A 19,589-nucleotide genomic window follows, 5' to 3' on the forward strand; every position below is an offset into this window, starting at 1 on the left:
TTAATTAGTCTGGTGCTATTTTCATAAGTAAAGTGCATATTTTCAAATCTCTTAAAACAAAACTTTAAACTGATCACACTTGTAACACCACTATTCATTCTTTCAAATCTGATGTCATGATTTGATTTCAGTTGTGCATATTTTCATTCCACATAATCATTGTTTTACAAGATCATTGTGATATTTACTGAGAACATTTGCTTTAACAAAACGCAACAGTAAGATCTTGTTTCAATTTTTATACTTTGACCATTCACTTCATTCAGTAGTAAACAATACGAGATACAGCTTTTAAATCACCCTCAGTGCTGAATGAATGTTCTTGTGCTGTAAAACTGTATATACTGCCATCACAGAGAACATTACACTTATGTTCAGACAAGCAAACAAAAGCTATAATGAAAAAAAAAGTTTATACAAGATGAAAATATTATCAAGAAACCCATATTGAAATCTGATATATGGAAATATAAGCAAATTACATATATGACAAACAAGTTGATATTTGGATATACACTTACAAAATATATATTATATTATATTATATTATATATTACAATATATATATATATATATATATATATATATATATATATATATATATATATATATATATATATATATATATGAAAACATGAAAAAACATGAACACACACAGTCACACATACATATATGTATGTATATATGTATACATGTATATATATGTATACATCAAAGTTTATCTATATGGGGGGTCACAGATCGCGTACTGTTCCTCTATGTCATGGTGTCCCCCAAGGGTCAGTACTTGGTCCACTTCTCTTTAGTATTTATATGTTGCCTCTTGGTCAAATCCTGCAAAAATTTGAGATTAGATATCATTGTTATGCCGATGACACACAAATCTACATTAACACTTCTCCCAATTCATCGGCATCAATGTCATTGCTTACCGCTTGCTTTACTGAAATTAAAGCTTGGATGCAACATAATTATCTTAAACTGAATAGTTCGAAAACAGAGATTTTATTGGTTGGCACTTCTTCTAACATTAAGAGGTGTAGTGAATTTGAGTTAACGGTTGATGGGTCTGTCTTACCATCTCCGCAGGTCCGTAATCTTGGTGTTCTCCTTGACTCTCAGCTTAGTCTGAAGCCTCATTTTAAACATGTAACTAAAACGGCCTTTTATCATCTTCGAAATATAGCCCGCTTACGTCCTTTTCTTTGGGAGAAAACCAACCATGGGAGGTAGGGCATTCTCTTTCCGTTCTCCCAAACTGTGGAATGCTCTTCCCACTAACCTTAGGAATGCCGGTTTATTGGACGCTTTTAAAAAGCTACTTAAAACTTATCTTTTTAGGTCTGTTTTTATTTTGTGATATCTCTTTTATTCTTACTGTGTTTATTATTTATTATTTATTGTTTATTATTATTATTATATTATTATATATTAATGTGATTTTAAAGCTTTCTTCATTCAAACCTATTGTTTTTTTGTATTGTTGAATTTGTAATTATAAGGTTCATTGTTAGCAACATTAAACCTTCCAAACACAGCTTAACGTTGGGTCTGATGTCAATTCTAATAACTGAAGGAGGGAATCAGACCAAAAAACAAGCTGAACGAAAAAAAAAACTTTACTTTCTTTACTAATAGGTCAAGAAAAGTTGAATTTTCACATTTTTCGGTTCAAGAGGTGTCAAAGTAAACTGTTTCAAATCTGCAGTCCACTTCCAGAAAAGCTATGATTCACAAATAACATTAAAGGCAAAAAGGACATGTGGTTTTTGTGCCTTGAATGCACTGTGCAAATGTAAATCCTGTTGTAGGGTCCGTTTTATAAACAGGCATAAATTGGTCTTAAAATGACAATAATATCACTTATCGCAATAATTTCTATGACATCACACAACAAAAATTACTTATCGTGACAGAGATGTAAAATCACAATTTTACTAAATGTATACCCTTATGACTATGGTTTTAATCTCTCTCTCTCTCTCTCTCTCTCTCTCACACACACACACACACACACACACACACACACACACACACACAAATTAAAATACAAACAAAGACTTACTCAGAGTCTGTGTGCCTCTTCAGTGTCTGAAACAAGCATCTTTCTCCAATATCAAAACAGCAAGGATTTTTGAGTGGGGATTAGCTAACAAACGACTAACTAACTAATTAAAATCCAATAAATAAATTTATACAAATACATAAAAGCTAAGAAAGCTTAATCCAAACAAAGAAAACAACATTGAAACTGTAAATAAAACATTAAAATGTTAATGCTATTTTAAAGCTTTCTTCGTTCAAATCTATTGTTTTTATGTATTGTTGAATTTGTAATTATTAGGTTCACTGTTTGCAACATTAAACCTTCCAAGCACAGCTTAACGTTGGGTCTGATGTCAATTCAAATAACTGAAGGGAATCAGATCAAAAACAAGCTGAACGTAAAATGAACGGTTGTTGTTTTTTCAGACACGGTAGCGACCGGAAGTTAACGAGAATTATTTCTATTTTTTATTAAATATTCCGTTTATTGTGTTTTATTAACGTCTACCTTTAACCCAACCCTAAATCCAACCGTCACATTAATGTAAAACAGTCGTTGGACAGAGTATTATTTATGTTATTTATTAAAGTACCGAATAAATTGTATTTTTAACGCCTAATCCCACCCTAACCTTAAACCCAACCGTCACAGTGGGGTAAAAATATTAATTAATGTTATAAAGCAAGGGTCAGGAACCTTTTTTCAGCAAATAGCCATTTCAGATTTTTTTTTTATGAAATGCATTTTTAAAGAGCCATACGTGATGTGTATATAACAAAACCTTTCTGTATTTATACACAAAACCTTTATGTCCATGCACAACTCAAAAATAAACAAATATTATGCATTAATGTATGAAGAAAGGTCAATTTACAGATTATTTTTCTTTTTGCTATCGCCACTCATGAATGTTTGAATTTACGTGCGTGTGGTTACCATAGAAATGTAAGAAATATAACTTGCCCTTTATTGTTGTCTCGATTCAAGTTAACCACAGCACCACATATTACCATTGGATGAAACGTCCTTTTATTGTAAACCGAGTTCTTATTCATTTTGTTGTAGAAAATACAATATAAGGGGAATTGTAATTGTATTTTCAATGAGAAACTAATTTCTAGTAACAGTTATATTTTAAAAATCTTAAAATATTATTGAAGAGAGCTGGAGAGCCACATATTTTTGGTCAAAGAGCCACATGTGCCTCTCGAGCCATAGGTTCCCCACCCGTTATACAGCGTCACATATTTTACTGTCTATCACAAACGAAAGCAACGGTCACGTGTGTGACGGTAAACCCCTCCCCCGATACGTACGTCGCAAGAAAACAACGTTCCTGGGTTTCAAAACTTCCCGGTACTGTATGCTCCTTGGTACGTTTTTTGTTTTTATCATTAAAATTTTCTGTAAAGATATGCTTCTGATCGTATTTTGCCATTATAACAACTCAATTCATATGCTTTGCGCTGTAATATGTTTGTGGACACTTGATAAATGTCGGCTTGATCAATATTGATCAGCTGTAGCTTCAAAGCTCATACAGCTTGCTAGCTAATTCCGTTAAATTAAAAATAATTTAGATATGACATGTGTCAGAAAGTGCACACCACATGTTTTGAGCTTTTACAGAGAAGATGTGGCATTGCAGATAAGTAAAATTCCGTAACTTTTCTTTATCTGAACAGAAGTCAGGTTATCATGATGGAAGGAGATCCACACCTGATAAATAGCGATGAATATCTTTTACTTCTAACATACTGCCAGAGGAGGGAAAACACTGAGGTTCCAAGACTACGGGGAGCAACAGGTCAGACCACAAACTCTAATGTCATTCTAATGTTTCTGAGATGATTATGATATTGCACATTAGAATAACATGCCTGCTAAAATAAATAAAAACAGGCTCTAAGTTTCGTGCTGTGGCTGAAAAACTGACCAAGATTGCAGACCGTGAAATACCTCTTGATGATGATGACATAGAAAGTGATGATTCTTCTAGCCCGAAACCAAGTAAGTCATGAAAAAAATGTAGTATTGAACAAAGTTCTGTTTAGCCAGATTGTAATCGTGCCCTGTCATTTTTGTTATAGGCAATGATCCATTTATAAACAAGCTTGTTGAATTATTGAAGAAAACTGGGGATGACTTAAACCAGAAGGTAATGGTCAGCAGTTTTGGTTTAGTGGGCAGTTTTGGAGTGGGCAACCACTGAATATAATGCAGATATGCTTATTTTGGTATATTTTTAATATGATGGACATAAGCTACATATATACATTTACCGGCCACTTTATTAGGTATAATACAACAGCTCCTTAATGCAAATTTCTTATCAGCCAATCACATGGCAGCAACTCAATGCATTCAGACATGTAGACCTGGTCAAGACAATCTACTGCAGTTCAAACTGAGCATTAGAATGGGAAGATAAGGGATTCAAGTGACTTTGAACTTGGCATGGTTGTTGGTGCCAGACGGGCTGGTCTGAGTATTTTAGAAACTGCTGATCTACTAGGATTTTCACGCACAACCATCTCTAAGGTTTACAGAGATTACACTGAAACAGAGAAAATATCCGGTGAGCGGCAGTTCTGTGGGCACAAATGCCTTGTTGATGCCAGAGGTCAGAGAAGAATGTCCAGACTGGCTCGAGCTGAAAGACAACAGTAACTCAAAAAACCACTTGTTATAACTGAGGTATGCAGAAGAGCATCTCTGAACGGTTTCTTGGACATGACAGAGTTCACTGTACTCAAATGGCCTCCACAGACACCAGACCTCAATCCAATAGAGTACCTTTGGGATGTGGTGAAACGGGAGATTTGTATCATGGACGTGCAGTCGACAAATCTGCAGCAACTGCGGGATGCTGTCATGTCAATATGGACCAGAATCTCTGAGGAATATTTCTAGCACCTTGTTGAATCTATGCCACCAAGGATTAAGGATGAAAGGGGGTCCAACACAGTACTAGTAAGGTGTACATAATAAAGTGGCCAGTGATTGTATACTATACTAAAGCTATACTAATGAGAAGAGGCAAAAAGACAATTTTTTTAGATTCAGACTTTAGTTACGATACTTTTTTTCTGGTGAACATTTAATTTTGTAATACTCTTCGGGTTAGTCCCTGATTATTTTTTGTAATAATTCTGTATTTCTCTGAATTAAGTTGTGATAAAAACATATCTAAAATATTGTCTGTAAAAACCTTTGACAGCAATATTTTATCTATTTAAAGTGGTCCAGTTTGTAGTTCTAAAATCCGTTTCTACTTTGCTTAGATTCAGGAGGACCATAAGCTTTTTGCAGTCCTGCAGACAGCTTTTTCTTATAGCTTTTTTGGCGAATTAACCAAAGCCTTCATCAGTACTGTTGTGCCAGAAAACCAGGAGAACAGATGCAAACGTGAGGAAATCGCCTTGACCTTTGAGGTCACCAGCAGACTAAAAGCCATGGACCTTCAACCCATGAACAGAATCATGGGATACGGAGCGCAGTACCTGCAAGAACATTTTGCCCCATGGATTAATGAGCATGGCGGTTGGGTAAGAGTTATTACACATCAAAATACATTTAACCATAAAAAATATAATATTTTTCAGAAAATAAGTTGAACAGAGTCAAAATTGTGTAGTTCAGTGGATAAAAGCACCCATGAGTTGCATTAGTGTGATGCGAATATAATGTTATATAAGTCAGTGTTTCCCAATTCTGTTCCTGGAGGCACGCCAACCAGGGGCGTAGCGGACTTTTTAAAAGTTCATATAATTATTAATCACCTGTTTCTAAATGCCTCATTATCCACCCCACCCCCCGGCTTGCTACGCCCCTGCACATATTTTGGATGTCTCCCTTAACTGACCCATTCATTTCAGGTTTTCGAGTCTCTTCTAATGAGGGTTTAGGGGAATTAGGGTTGAGCGATGTCGACCATCATCTATCGACCCAACACTAGTTCGAATAGGAAGAGCTTGAAAATATGTACTATTGGCGTGCCTCCAGGAACAGGGTTGGGAAAGACTGATTCAAGTAACCAGACGCCCTAAATAAAATGGAACATTGAACGAAATTAAATTCGTAAGTACAAAACAAGAAATTATAATGGCATTTACTATATACAACATTTATTCTAAACATGAAGCCTAAAATAATTTATTTAAAGCAAAAATGAAACTAAAATGTGTGGAAAATACACACTTGCCTCTCTCATTTGACACCAATCCAAGTGTGTGTGCTCTGTCCACAGGTTTCTCTTTCATTTCACTAGAAATTAATGCACAATACTACATGAAGTAATTTTAGAATATGCAATACACTAAATATGTCACCTCTGACTCTCTGTAGGACAAGGCCTTTGCTGGTGATGATGACGAGGAGGTCCACTGACGAGATTATTTTCTATTATGATTTTTTACAGAGCTTATTTAAATGTATATATTCACAGCATTGAACATACTCGTTCATGTATACATTTACTAAAATAAAGTAAAAAGACACTGTGAATTGTGTTCTTAACATATTGTTACACACCAAATGATACTCCTAAAATATAATGTTTTATTGATTGTTGGCTTTGTGAGCAACAAATCAAGCAAGCACCACAAACATACTCTACAAATACAGTATAGCATTGGCATCAGTACAATGCGTAGGGACTTTAACATTGAATTATTATGTTTACATAATATCAACTGCCTTCATTTGGTAGATACTGCAGTATGTAGTTAAAATAAAACACAAATCTGGTATAATTAAGCACAACATTAGGCACAAAGAGGCAAAGACTAGAGATTCTTTTCCTTTGTTGTTCCTTTAGTGTCTGAATACATTAATAACTGTTTTTGATGGTTGCGACATTTCACACCTGTGTTTATGTTTAGCCCAGAGAATCAAAACCACAACAATTGTTATAGAATGAATAATGAACTGAACTATATGATTCACCTGAACTGAATCATATAGCATTGTTGAGGAACTGTTTGTTTAGATACCGAGGTACTTGTTCATTTTTCCCAGGGCGTCACAGACGGTGGTTAAGTCGCTGCGTAGATCTTGAACCACATTTTCAATGCTCCTGGTGTCCTTCAGTAAGTCGATGCTCTGCGTGTAAGGGTTGTAGTAGACAGAAAAAGGCCTCTTTATTGATTTAGCAAATTCCCTGTTGAGAGGAAACGATGTGTTAGATCAACATTATATTGCATTACATAGTATTTGAGTGAATTTTTGTATTTACCTCATTTTCTCTTTTGCTTCTTCAAAGCTTTCAGAGACAAAATACACATCTTGAAATGTGGTAATGAGGCACTCCTGGTAGCATGTGGTTTTGGGGTCAAACACCTTCACTGTTGCTTTATCAGAAAGCGCATGCTGCATAATCAAAGACGATTATTCATTTAGTGAACCATTAACTTGAGCTGCATATATTTTTAAGAGGGATAAGTGATTAAATGATATCTCACAAATCTATAACTTTTTCATATTTAAGGAAAATTAGTAATAAAATAATTTGGTTTTAATTTTAACAGTAATTATTTACGAGGTTTTGATGTGTTAATATACTGGTTTCATAAACTCGAGTGTTTTTAGCAATTATGATTTATAAATTCATAAGAATTTACAGAATTTAAATAAAGTTCAAACTGGTAATTTCCAGATTATTTTTTTAAAACTTATAAAAACAAAAAACTAATAGGCTGTACGGTGGAGCAGTGGGTTGCACATTCGCCTCAAAGCAAGAAGGTCACTGGTTCAAGCCTCGGCTGGGTTAGTTGGCGTTTCTATGTGGAGTTTGCATGTTCTCCCTGTGTTCGTGTGGGTTTCCTCCGGGTGCTCCGGTTTCCCCCACAGCACAAAGACATGTGGTATAGGTGAATTGGGTAAGCTAAATTGTCTGTAGTGTATGTGTGTGGATGAGTGTGTATGGATGTTTCCCAGTGATGGGTTGCAGCTGAAAGGGCGTCCGCTGTGAAAAACATATGCTGGATAAGTTGGCGGTTCATTCCGCTGTGGTGGCCCTGGATTAACAAAGGGACTAAGCCGAAAAGAAAATGAATGAAAACAAATAATCATGTATTTCTGTCTTAAAAATGTATTTCGTATCAAATTCTGCTCAATAATTACATATTATAAATAAATATGTAACATAAAATGTGTGTGTATGCAATGTTTTTCACAATCACTCATTAAAGATGCATTAGGTGATCTGGCAAAATGCTAACCATCAGCATAATAGCTTTGAAAACACAGTCCCTCCTCTGCCGTTCAAAGCTACGGATCCTGAAATCATGAATGGTCACCGTAAAGATGATAGAAGACTAGTACACTAGATCATGTCATTCGCCAGTTAGATAACTTTATAGTACTTTATTATACTACAATTCCTATCGAAAAACCGTATTATTATATCTAGCACGTTTTTTAGTTGTGTAGCAAGCAGACCTTGTCATAATGCACAATATTTCATGCATGCAAGGATCGCTGATCTCACTCTCTCACGCGCTTTGTCCTAAAGTGACTCTGCTTAGTGTTGGCGGCGTGCAGGAATTACACTTATTACTAAGCCATACCTACATGCTATTTCAGACTGATTATTCAGAGTAGCATGGTAAACAATATAGGGGTTGTTATTGTTCAAAAATGAACCAATGTGAATATAAAACCAACTTCACCTCAGTAAAGCAGGCTCGGCAGAATAGCGCTATTTTCTGATGTTTTGTTGTTAAACTAAATAAAAATCTACATTATCGATGTTGCAAAAGGTCCATTATGAAATTGAAAATAGTCACATCAATCTTTCACTGGAAGATTTCAGTGGCTGAACAACACTTCTGTGAATGTAGCCCATTCATAAAACAACAAAATCCACATCAGCTTTGCATCAAAGTCCCTTTAAGGAAGCTTACCAATGAATTTCATATTAGGAATCACCAATAAAATTAAACAACAACTGTCTCTTTAGTTTAATTTCTAAACGTCCAAATCACACAAAATCTACAGAAACTCAAGTCTGGTCTGAGCCCCTCCCCTAGAGTATCATCAGTCTATAGCTATCGATGATTAGCTCCTGTACTAGAAGGCGGGGCTTTATTCACCATATTGACTGTTACATTTTTCCCCATTCAAAAAGATACATAATTTAAAAAAATAACATTACCTGTCTAACAGAAATACTTCAGCCAGCATGCAAAAGTAACTCCAACGCTGATTCAGGATATTAAAAAGTTCAGATTGAGTTTTTACTGCTGTCACTCTTTTGGCCCAATCCCAATTCTATTTTTGTACCCCTACCCCTTCCCCTTGGCCCTTACAACCGAGGGTTAAGGGGAAGGGCTTCAAAATTTACCCCTAAGAATTGGGACATCACTACAGCACCTGCACACATCATCATATGTCCTCGCGATCTCATGCTTCATATGAGATCAACGATGGTGACTGCTGTAGTTATTCCAGCTATTTTTTGGTATTTATCTTTAGGAAATCACTCAAGACATATATTATGTTATCATAATGATCTAATGAGGCAATAAGATCATAATATACTGTGTATTTACACAGTGGCCATATTTATCTATGTAAACACACAAAAAACAACATTAACATTATAGCAGACACTGTAAAAAGCTCATTCTCAGCCACTAGACATTTCAGAGAGAGTATTCGAGTGTCATCAAGTGTTAGAATGTTGTGGGACTGCTGTACAGGAGTTATGATTAGGGATTATAGATCGCAAAATTTTTAATTTTTTTTTTTAAAGCATGACGGTAAAACATGTCATGGTTATGTTTATATTAAAACATGTGTTTGTTTGTCGTAAAAATTCATAATAATGACAAAAAAAAATACTAACTTTAAATATTAATACTAACAGAAAAATAAAATATTAATATTTAAATATTAATACTAACTTTGTAATGTTAACTTGTGGATCTCCTTACTTACGGCTTCAGCAATGCTGCCACTGTGGCTGGTGTATTCAGGAAAATTTTCTTACTCCTTGGATTCGAGTGTGGTCCTGAAAAATCTTCGTTAGAAGGGCTATTCACCGATTCCCCTTAGCCCTACGCCTTCAAGCTAAGGAGAATTGGGACACCCCTACCCCTTGGCGTGCATGCGCAAAACGAGGGGTAAGGGGAAGGACTAAGGGGTAGAATTGGGATTGGGCCTTTGAGTGCACGTGAATGCAGCACATGTGCACGTGCAAACAGCAGATCTGTCTGCGTGAACGGGGTGCGCAGATGTACAAATCTACATTAGTTGGGAGATAGTTTGAGCTACTTATCAGAATTATGGGAATTGTCGGCCTGACAAATTTTAATTGGATGAACATTTTTTAGTCTTATGACTCACCCAGAATATAAAAATATATATAAACACATTAAGATCATTTATTTAATAATTACTACTGGACTGTGAAGAGACTTTCAACCAGCACAACAAAAATGTTTCTGAAGACAATCACCTACTGCACCTTTAAGGACAAGTTGCTGACCATATACTGTATGGCTTACCTCATAAGTGTTTTAAAAATAATGATTCATATAAAGCAGCAGTGGTGTTTGTGTGGTTAATGAAGGCTCTTTTACCCTTAACTCTCCAATAGAAGACAGTAGACCTGCACCATAGACTCTCAACTGACCATCTTGTTTGCACAGCCCAAACTCTATTGTGAAGAAATAGCACTAGGGGAAAAAAGCAGAGATGTTTATTGCACAGTAAGCACATACCGCAGAGGTTTCGATGAAAGTTCCTTCATGCCTTTTTTAGATGCAACTACTCATACTGAAACCTCCAAAGACAGTCTCCTTAGATCTGATTATCTCTCACGCTGATCTGATTTCAATGCAAATGCATGTGACACACCACCATAGATTAATGCATTCACGCCTTAGTGACCTTTTTATGTCATGAAACTTTGAGTTAAGTTGTAGGTGGCATTTAAAAACTCAATAAGCTGCTGTCACACTTACAGTTGCCAGCTTTTGCACATCTTCGTCTGAAGCACCAAGAGATGCAAGGCCAATTTCCTGAGAAAACTGAGCAAATTTGGGATCGGCCAGGAGCGGCACGTGACCCAGCAGTTCATGGCAGGTGTCCCTGGTGAACAGGAAATTGAGTTTAGAAGTGATGAAGGACAATGACAGAAAAATCTGTGTGCTAGTACTCACGGCTCTGGTGTATAGAGAGGGTCTGTGCTGTGACGGATGTACTGAGTGCAATTAAACACTCGATAAGCCAGTCCAGCCAGGAAGTCTCGTGGTGACAGATATCCAGCCACAGGCCGTACGGTAAACCCTGACCTCTCTGTAACGAGTCATAACCCAGACATCTATATTGAAGAGTGCTGATGTTTTTGTCAAAGAATGAATATAGTTCATCAATCATTAGCAGAAAATAGGGTTAAACTCTACTTTTGTAAGTGTCCACACTAGTGAACGTTTAAAAAAAATTGACAAGCTCAAAATGTTTTAGTTTGGGTTGGCTTTACACCTGTATTAACATTGTAGACTTGTGATTGGATTTATGCAAACATCTTGATGCCAGGGGCCTGTTTCAGAAAGGAGGTTAAGTGAAAACTCTGAGTACAGTAACTCTGAAATGAGGGAAACTCTTGTTCTTTCCATACCAGAATGTGAGGCATGTCAAATTCGAGAAAGCAGGGTAAGTCAAGCCCATTTCTAAAAGGGAGGTATCATGGTAACTTACACTGTGAACCTAATAAGCAAACCCGGTTTAAGAATTCAGAGGCCCCTGAGCACATCGTCTTGTCGGGCCGCCTACCCAGCCGCACCCCTATAGTTGAATTAAAAATAATAATATAATATTTTTTATAAAATGAATCTATAATGTTTTTCCCGCATTTTTTAAATACATTATATATAGTGCCTATATTTCTAGTCTACAACGATTTAACTTATTTAAAAGTATTTAAAGCATACTTTAATATAAATACTAATAAAACTAGTAAACATTAATGGTTTTTAATAAACTTGTTGAAGTTCACTGAAGCAGTACTAAAAATATATATTTAAGGGTATTTTTAATGTATAACTTCTACAAACCCATAATGCGTATGATTTAAATATAACACATAATGCCTCCAATCCAGTTCTATGAATGAGTCTTCCATAATACACACACTTATTAATGATGCCTACTTGTCTTCCTCGTGATGAAGAGTAGGCAAAAAGTACAGGTCAACTTAATTATAAAGCTGAAAGTATCTGAAATCACACACACTATACCTCTTCTCTCCTGCCTCTCTCCTCTTCAGGGACTTTTCACTCTCTCTCTTGTTTATCTGTCTCTCTCCTCTTTATGGGCTTTTTCTGTCTCTGTCTCTCTCCTTTTTCTCAAGTTAGCTTACTCCAATGAGGTGCACTATTTACACTAAGCCTAAATAGCGACTCTAAAATCAGCCTTTTTTCCCCTCCTTGCAGGGGCTCCAAGTGCGCACAATGCCCATTGGTCAATCCGGCCCAGCCAATAAGGAACAGGTTTTCTTTTGTAAACCCAGAGTTCCTTTCACTTTTTAAAGCTCAAGCTGTTTAAATATTTAATTAATTCATGCATTCTACTAAATGCTTCTCATACTAAATGTTTTATATTTGAAATAATAAACAATTCTTAAATCAAAATAGTATTTCTTCATAAAAATGAAATTATTTATTAAAGGGGTGGTCCAGAGTTTATTTTTAAGGCTTAGTTGTGTTTATAAGATGCAAAGCAATGTGTGCTCATGCTTCATTTGTAAAAAAAAAAATACAAGTTATTTTTTCATACTGTATATCTTACTTATATACAGCTACTCAGCTAACATGAAAACGACAATCATATTTCCTAGTTCCTACAAAAGGCCCGTCCTCAAGAGGCTCTGATTGGTCAGCTAACATAATGTGCTGTGATTCGCAGGTCGGCTCCACATCACCAGGAAAATGTCACACCTCTAAAAGCATGTGCTTTTGCACAGTGTAATTACTGTCAGTCAGTGTAGCTGTTAGCCATATCAGTTTGTGCCCGAATCATACATACAATGAAAAGGACATAGCAAAACCTCACGCTTACTCTCTAAAATAAAATCTGACATGTGTCTTTCACATATATTCGGGTTATAATCATGTGTAAGTAATATGAAATGTTCACATATCTTTTACGAGTTTGTTATTTGAGATGTATAACGCAGGGAAAGCAGCTGCATAGAGACACTCTGCATCGCTGGTGAAGATTGTGGGTGTTTACAGCGGTTTGACAGATAAATCTGAATTTGTAGCAAAATAATAACTGTGCCAAACAGCATTTTCCCATTGATTATATCCTTGTTTACCTCCTTGCTACAACATGCCATTAACGCTAGACACTTTGCATGTAATAGATCAATTTTAACAAATAAAAATACTTACAGGTTGTGGCTCACAATCCACAGCTTCGACTATTATGGTTGGAGCTGCTCCTTTGAGGAGTTTTTAGCCGAATCCAGCACTGAACTGGGAGAGAATCTGGAAGCTGTTCTTTGTCAAATGCTAGCTATATATTTTTTATAATTTACTAGAACATGGTTAAGAATAAATTGTAAGCACTTCTCTCTTTGTGTCATGTCCTTTAGAAGCCCAAATACTGAAATAGAACAAGCTCTGTGGACATAGCAGCATTTGGACAGCATTTTAGCTTTCTCTGCAATAACATTACAGCGCCTCTGGCCACGCCCCTTCACTGTGTGGGGTGAATGTGTTTAACCTAAAGCGCTTGTGACCTCACTAACCCGGATGTATTGTTTTGTATTCTCCAAACTTCGTTCGCTGTAGGCTTTGCTAAGCTAACTGTAAAAGCCCATGTGTCCTTTGCTTTGAACTTTGAGCGCATTACATTCAGAGACGTTGTTTATGTTCACCCATCTACATTACACATCAACTAAAGTTTAAAAGATGATATCGTAGTGGACCACCCCTTTAAATCTTATTTCCTGGGGGCATCTATATAGTTATTTTTTAGGGGGTTTTAACCATTAATGAATAGAACAGTGTAGAGAATTGACAGGAAATCATGGGGAGAAGAGGGGAAGGATCGGCAAAGGACCCAGGTTGCCATGAGCACCTTGGTGCTATATGTTAGCGCACATAACCACTAGGCTATTGGCGTCGGCCCTGGGGGCATCTAAGAGTTAAGAGCAGTGTGGTAATAAAACGAATCTTACTCAGAGTGTCAATTACTTAGTAAATATACAGTAGCTCTGCATTTAAATGTCATACAAGGGTATAACCAACTCTGTTCAGCTGATCTGAAACTGAAAACTCAAATCCGAGTTCAAGTTTAAACCTCCTTACTAAAATAGGCCTCAAGTGTAAATGGGTATTAGTAACCCATCAGGATTAGTAGAATAAGTTGGCATGCTTGGATAATCTTAGTAATTCTGTTGAGAGACCGTGCAAAGAAAGTGTTAGATACTAATCATGCAGTCTGTTAATACTCTACTGACTGCTAGCTTAATTGTCAACAGAATGTCAAAAGTGTTACCAATTGCAGATGAATTCGATTTTTACACAAGTTTTACCTCTTAAGAATAGAGACACATCTTCCAGCTGTGGGATGTTGTCCTCTCTGTAGCCACAATGCTTTGATAGCAGAGGAAGGTTTTTCAAGTATTCACGGCAGGCATGAGTTGGATAGAGTTTTGTAAGTTCTCTGAAAACTACTCCCCATGTCTTTACTTCCTCTGGTGTGTATTCAATCCGTGGGATGGGCTGCCCACTGTAACAAAGAAATTCTGATTAATTTTGAGCAGGAAGTGGGAAAAAAAAACCTCAGCAACTGTCAGTACATGCATTTTGATGTAGTTTCCATTGCATTAAACATCAACATTTACCTATTTTAGTACCATTTTCTAACAACTGAGCTACAAGCACCCAGCAGCACAGTCATCTACAGCAGAATGTAAGCTACAGTATAATCTATACTAACAATTTGTAGTTCATTGCAACCTCCACAAAGTACTTTCTCCTCTGCCGATAGACCTTGTCTTTAAAGCCCTGCAAGAAAGAACAAAGATTCAAGTTGGTGTTAATAAATACACGGGGTATCTCAATGAGCAGCAATATTTACAGCATTTATGAATCTAGGTTGAGGTTAATTCATGAATATATCACTATTTATTGTTAACCAGTGTTAAATCCTATTCGCACCAAGATTAATAACTATAATAATAGCTAGAGTAGCATCCACACCAACAAAACAACATTGTTTACTCTATATTTAAGTCCTTATTATTAATATGCCTATAAAAATACATGGCATAATATTACAAAGGCTATATAGTAGATGTGTGTATGTGCAGGTATGGTATTAGTATATGGAAGCATTTGTATGTGTATTTTTAACCATAATTAGTAACTGAGAAATATTACATAAATTATTACACTCTCACACATTTATAATTATATATGGTATGTAAAATGGTATTAGTATATAGACTTATTTGAATATATTTAAACTTAATCAGTAAATACTGTGAATGTATCATGTAATGGTATTATGTTAGTTGTTGCTTTGGATAAAAAGGATATCAAAAAAGTAACCAATTGAGATGTCCAATCACACTAGAGTAGGCGGGGCTTTGAATTAATTGAAGCAGAGCCCGAATTACAAGAATCCCTCACTTCAATACTGAATATTTATTATTTGACCAATTTTTACTTTGAATCGACTGACATTAACATTCAGTTATGCAAACTACTCAACAATTTACAGCAAATATTGTCATATTTGGTATCATTATGAACATATGCTATCGTTATGTGATTTTAATTAGCCTAATTACCAAATCGATGGGATGAAACAATAAATGTTTTGCATGTTCCACATATTAAGCATACAGATAATAATGTATTACTTTATTTTCAAATAGTTTAAAGTTATTACTTACCATCTAAAATTAAATAGAATTGCATTAACAATACTTTATTTTTACTAGAAAAAACAAATAGGTCCTTGTCAATCTTTAGATATCCCTTATGTAAATTAACTATGAATTTACTATAGTAAAAATGCAGTAACCATGTTTTTTAGGGCAAAGTGATTACCCCAATTTTACCACAAATACCATTTTTAAACTAGTGTTAGTGTAGAAAAAAACATGGTTAAATTTCACAGGTGACAGTAGATGTTTTGATGTCCATTCACTCAACTATTGCACTGACACACAAACATATTAACTTACTGGATGATCAGCATCCAGTTCAGAGCCATACATTAGCACTCTATGGGAGCACTGATCCAACTCTGAGATTTTTTGGGGAAACCATGGTATTCCTTCCCCATCTGGCAACCCGCCCAAAACACACACACAGTCCAAACAGTCTGGAAAGAAGAGCCAGATGAATCAGTTACCACTATTCAGACCAATCAGTACCTCCACACTGAAAATCCCAAATTTAATGTCAAGCTTCCAGACTTACCGGTCTCTGCAGACCACACATGTTGAGGCGTGTTATACGAGACAATGTTAACATGATCTTTCAGGTGTTGCACCAGTTCGTTGAACTCTTTCTTTGTGCAGTTGCATTCTGCATATATCTCAATCTCATTGGTGAGTCTCTTTGATCTCCGAGACTCAATGTGCGCCAAATTCACATGCTTCTCCTTTAAACAATGCACACAAAACGTTTCATTCTTGAATTTCTCAATCAACAATTACTGAAATATAATAAGAGTATCATTCATCCACCAAATGATGAGGTGCACACTGACCTGAAAGAGCCTCAGCGCTTTCACCAGAAAGCCAACTTCATTCTTCAGAGAGAAAATCACTGCCAGCTTCCCAAGGTCATGAGTGGATTTCTGTTCTTCTTTGTCAGGCCTTTCATCTATCCGATTAAAGGATGTCCTGCGGAGCTGCGTGGAGGTGTTGTTCAGTGAATATAAAACTCTTAAGATGCAGAAATGGATTAGTACAAAGCTTGTTTATTTTAAAAAGTCATACAGAAAAGTGAATTTTTGGTTTCCCAAAGAACATTTGTAAAAATAAGAGAACAGCTTATTTACAAAGAATCCTTTTCCACTATAAGGTAATTTAGATTAATGGGAAGGTTCCATCGATGATTAAGGTTATTCAGTTAACCACAGAAACACTATTAAGAGTATAAGGTTGATAACAAACACCTTCACAAAATCAACATTTTCATTGATTTGTTGGCTTTAAAAGGTAAAACCTCATTGTCAAATGTTTTAAATCCCTGCATCAAAGTATTGGGTTGAAATTGCCTGGGTTATTTAATTTGTATAGGTGTTAAAGAAAGCACTTTCAGGGTTTCTGCAGGTTTTACCAAGTTAAATTTAAGACCTTTTGAGACATTTTTAAGACGATTATGAATTAAATTTTAGACTTATACAGGTTGAATCGAATATTCCAGTTAGAAATTTTTTTACTTGACCTATGGAAAAAAATGATTAAAATTTAATACATTTTAATACATTTTCAAACATATGCATTCACAAACCCTTTAACCCTTACCAAGAATAAGACAAAACATAGCAGTCAATTACTTCATTCTTCGATAATAAAATTAAGAGGAAAAAATTAGCAGGAAAATTAAGACCTACAACACAACATTTCAGTAGATTTAAGACTCCTTAAGGCCTAAAATTTAGCTTTTGAGATTTAAGACATTTTAAGACCCCATGGATACCCTGATTTTAGATTACACCTGATGAATCTCATCCATTTTTTTCATTATTAAAGGGTCTTCTCTTGCGATCCCCTTGGCAAAGATAAAAGATTAAAATTTTGCTTATGCTATTCTTATGCTATTGATTTGCTGAATTTGAATGGAAAGAGGTAGTCACTGTTTGTACTACTATTGATGTTGTGTGTGGTCTGTCTTGTGTGTTGTTAATCTGTTGTGAGAAAAAAAAAAAGAAAAAGGCCACAAAAGAAAATAAAGTTTACAGTTACAGTAAATAATTTGCACACTACCTTTACCACTTTTGTCAAAGAACTGTACTGCACCACAGTGCCTAGGTCCATTTTCACAAGCTCTCAAAATCAATATATCCCTTTGACTGCTGCTCTACCAAATGGCTGACCATGTTTTGACTGTTTTAAATAATGACTGTTAAAGTCCTTTAAAAATTACTGTTTTATTATAACAGTTCACACTACACAGCATTGTGGTTTACAAAAAAAAAAAAAAAAGACAAACATAATCCTGTTGCACTACTAAGCTTCATTTTGTTTTTATTGTTTCAAAAAAAAAAAACACAAGAAAGCATGGTAAATGATAATCTGAAATATTTTATGGCATACTTAAAAAAAAAGGACGATTTAGTATTCAAAAATGTGTATTTTGAATATAGTTTTAAATTATTTGGTCTTACATTTCATATTTTCTGATTTTTCATAGTATATGTATTAATTAATTATTAATTAACATAATAATAATGGTAGTTTTACCATAAACCAACATATCAACCATTTGGTAGAGGTAGATATTTTAGAAATTATGGGATGTGTTGAAAAAAATGCATCGAGTGTGTTAACTAGCGACATTAGGAGTTAAGAAATGCAATCCAAAATTGTTTTTCTTGGTGAGGCAGTTAAAGAGATGTTACAGAAATTTCTATTAAAAAAATTAAGAATCACCCACAGACACGACTTAAGTTTACAGGTGTCTGGAATGTGGCGCCCAAAACAGGATCCCTCAATGGGTTCAGCACTCACCATAGAGGATGCAAGGTGCTGTTGGTCATACATAGCTGAATCCAAAGATAGTCCTCTCCGAGCCCAGTATTTGCTGGAGAACATCATCATGGCAGGTTGCATCTTCGGAATTGCTTCTTGACCTCTTTTCCTAAGAAGCCCAACAGGTGATTTAGGGGCTGTTTGCGGCCCCTTTGGATTAGTTTGCAGTTCATTAGACATAGTTGCTGTCGTCTCTTTAGAGGTTTTCTTCCCTTGCATTTAATAAGGTAGTTTTGTCTCAGATTATTTCTCCTTAAGCTGCTGGAGTTGATGCCACAGTACCTGACACTCTCCTCCCGTCAGCATCAGAGCTGGGATTATATACTGTGACGAATGACGTGGAGAAGGGCCGATCTCTCGCAGGATAGGCCATCACTCATATTAGCTTTTGAGGGGATGGCTCTTTCTAGGAAATGTCGAGACGTCCAAGCCCTGATTGAAGTGGATAAGCTCATCTCGCTCTCTAGAAGAAACAAATCTAGAGGAAAATAACTCAGACGTGAAGATTTTCATAAATGCAGCCACTGGAAGATGAAGAGAACATCGGCAAACATTACCAATCATTTTTGTAAGATATAAGACAAAGTGTATACTTGACAGGAAGGATTTAGAAATGTACAATACTGTAAGCAAGAAAAAGAATTGTGATTTAATAATACTGACATTTTGGTTCACATGTAAACATCAACTTCAGGTAGACACATTTATGGAAGAATCGTCCTTTGAGGATAGAAGCATACTGTTTATGTTTTCTTCAAACAAGTATGTGTTTGTCAGTGCACAAAATGCTGGCTTTCTTTAATGAAAGGGAGC

General features: G+C 35.6%; 2 protein-coding genes across 2 annotated transcripts; one reads left to right on the forward strand and one right to left on the reverse strand.

Moving 5' to 3' along the window:
- Positions 1 to 3,337: 3,337 nt before the first annotated feature.
- Positions 3,338 to 6,553, forward strand: si:ch211-218c6.8 (apoptosis facilitator Bcl-2-like protein 14). The gene is made up of 6 exons (XM_056477885.1): positions 3,338 to 3,420; positions 3,733 to 3,854; positions 3,950 to 4,057; positions 4,138 to 4,205; positions 5,332 to 5,595; positions 6,395 to 6,553. The coding sequence occupies exons 2-6, from the start codon at positions 3,746 to 3,748 to the stop codon at positions 6,434 to 6,436; spliced, it is 591 nt and encodes a 196-aa protein (XP_056333860.1). The 5' UTR covers positions 3,338 to 3,420; positions 3,733 to 3,745; the 3' UTR covers positions 6,437 to 6,553.
- An 8-nt stretch (positions 6,554 to 6,561) lies between these two features.
- On the reverse strand, positions 6,562 to 19,328 carry tph2 (tryptophan hydroxylase 2 (tryptophan 5-monooxygenase)). Its single transcript, XM_056477884.1, has 11 exons — positions 18,756 to 19,328; positions 16,787 to 16,930; positions 16,495 to 16,678; positions 16,257 to 16,396; positions 15,002 to 15,069; positions 14,595 to 14,791; positions 11,215 to 11,350; positions 11,017 to 11,143; positions 10,633 to 10,728; positions 7,284 to 7,417; positions 6,562 to 7,208 (listed from the first exon to the last, which is right to left on the reverse strand). Exons 1-11 carry the CDS (start codon positions 18,993 to 18,995, stop codon positions 7,034 to 7,036), a joined length of 1,641 nt encoding a protein of 546 aa, XP_056333859.1. The 5' UTR covers positions 18,996 to 19,328; the 3' UTR covers positions 6,562 to 7,033.
- Between the last annotated feature and the right edge of the window lie 261 nt (positions 19,329 to 19,589).

This window comes from Danio aesculapii, chromosome 18, assembly GCF_903798145.1.
Source record: "Danio aesculapii chromosome 18, fDanAes4.1, whole genome shotgun sequence".
Lineage (NCBI taxonomy): Eukaryota > Metazoa > Chordata > Actinopteri > Cypriniformes > Danionidae > Danio > Danio aesculapii.

What these genes read in the sequence shown, in the direction of transcription:
- tph2 (XM_056477884.1), bottom strand. Translation starts at nt 18,995, where the DNA reads ATGCAAGGGAAGAAAACCTCTAAAGAGACGACAGCAACTATGTCTAAT. An exon ending in AGCACCTTGCATCCTCTATG is followed by an intron (nt 16,931 to 18,755) that starts GTGAGTGCTGAA and finishes ACCTCCACGCAG; the next exon opens with CTCCGCAGGACATCCTTTAA. An exon ending in GAAGCAAAAGAGAAAATGAG is followed by an intron (nt 7,209 to 7,283) that starts GTAAATACAAAA and finishes TCCTCTCAACAG; the next exon opens with GGAATTTGCTAAATCAATAA.
- si:ch211-218c6.8 (XM_056477885.1), top strand. Translation starts at nt 3,746, where the DNA reads ATGATGGAAGGAGATCCACACCTGATAAATAGCGATGAATATCTTTTA. An exon ending in AAGACTACGGGGAGCAACAG is followed by an intron (nt 3,855 to 3,949) that starts GTCAGACCACAA and finishes AAATAAAAACAG; the next exon opens with GCTCTAAGTTTCGTGCTGTG. An exon ending in GGGATGACTTAAACCAGAAG is followed by an intron (nt 4,206 to 5,331) that starts GTAATGGTCAGC and finishes TACTTTGCTTAG; the next exon opens with ATTCAGGAGGACCATAAGCT.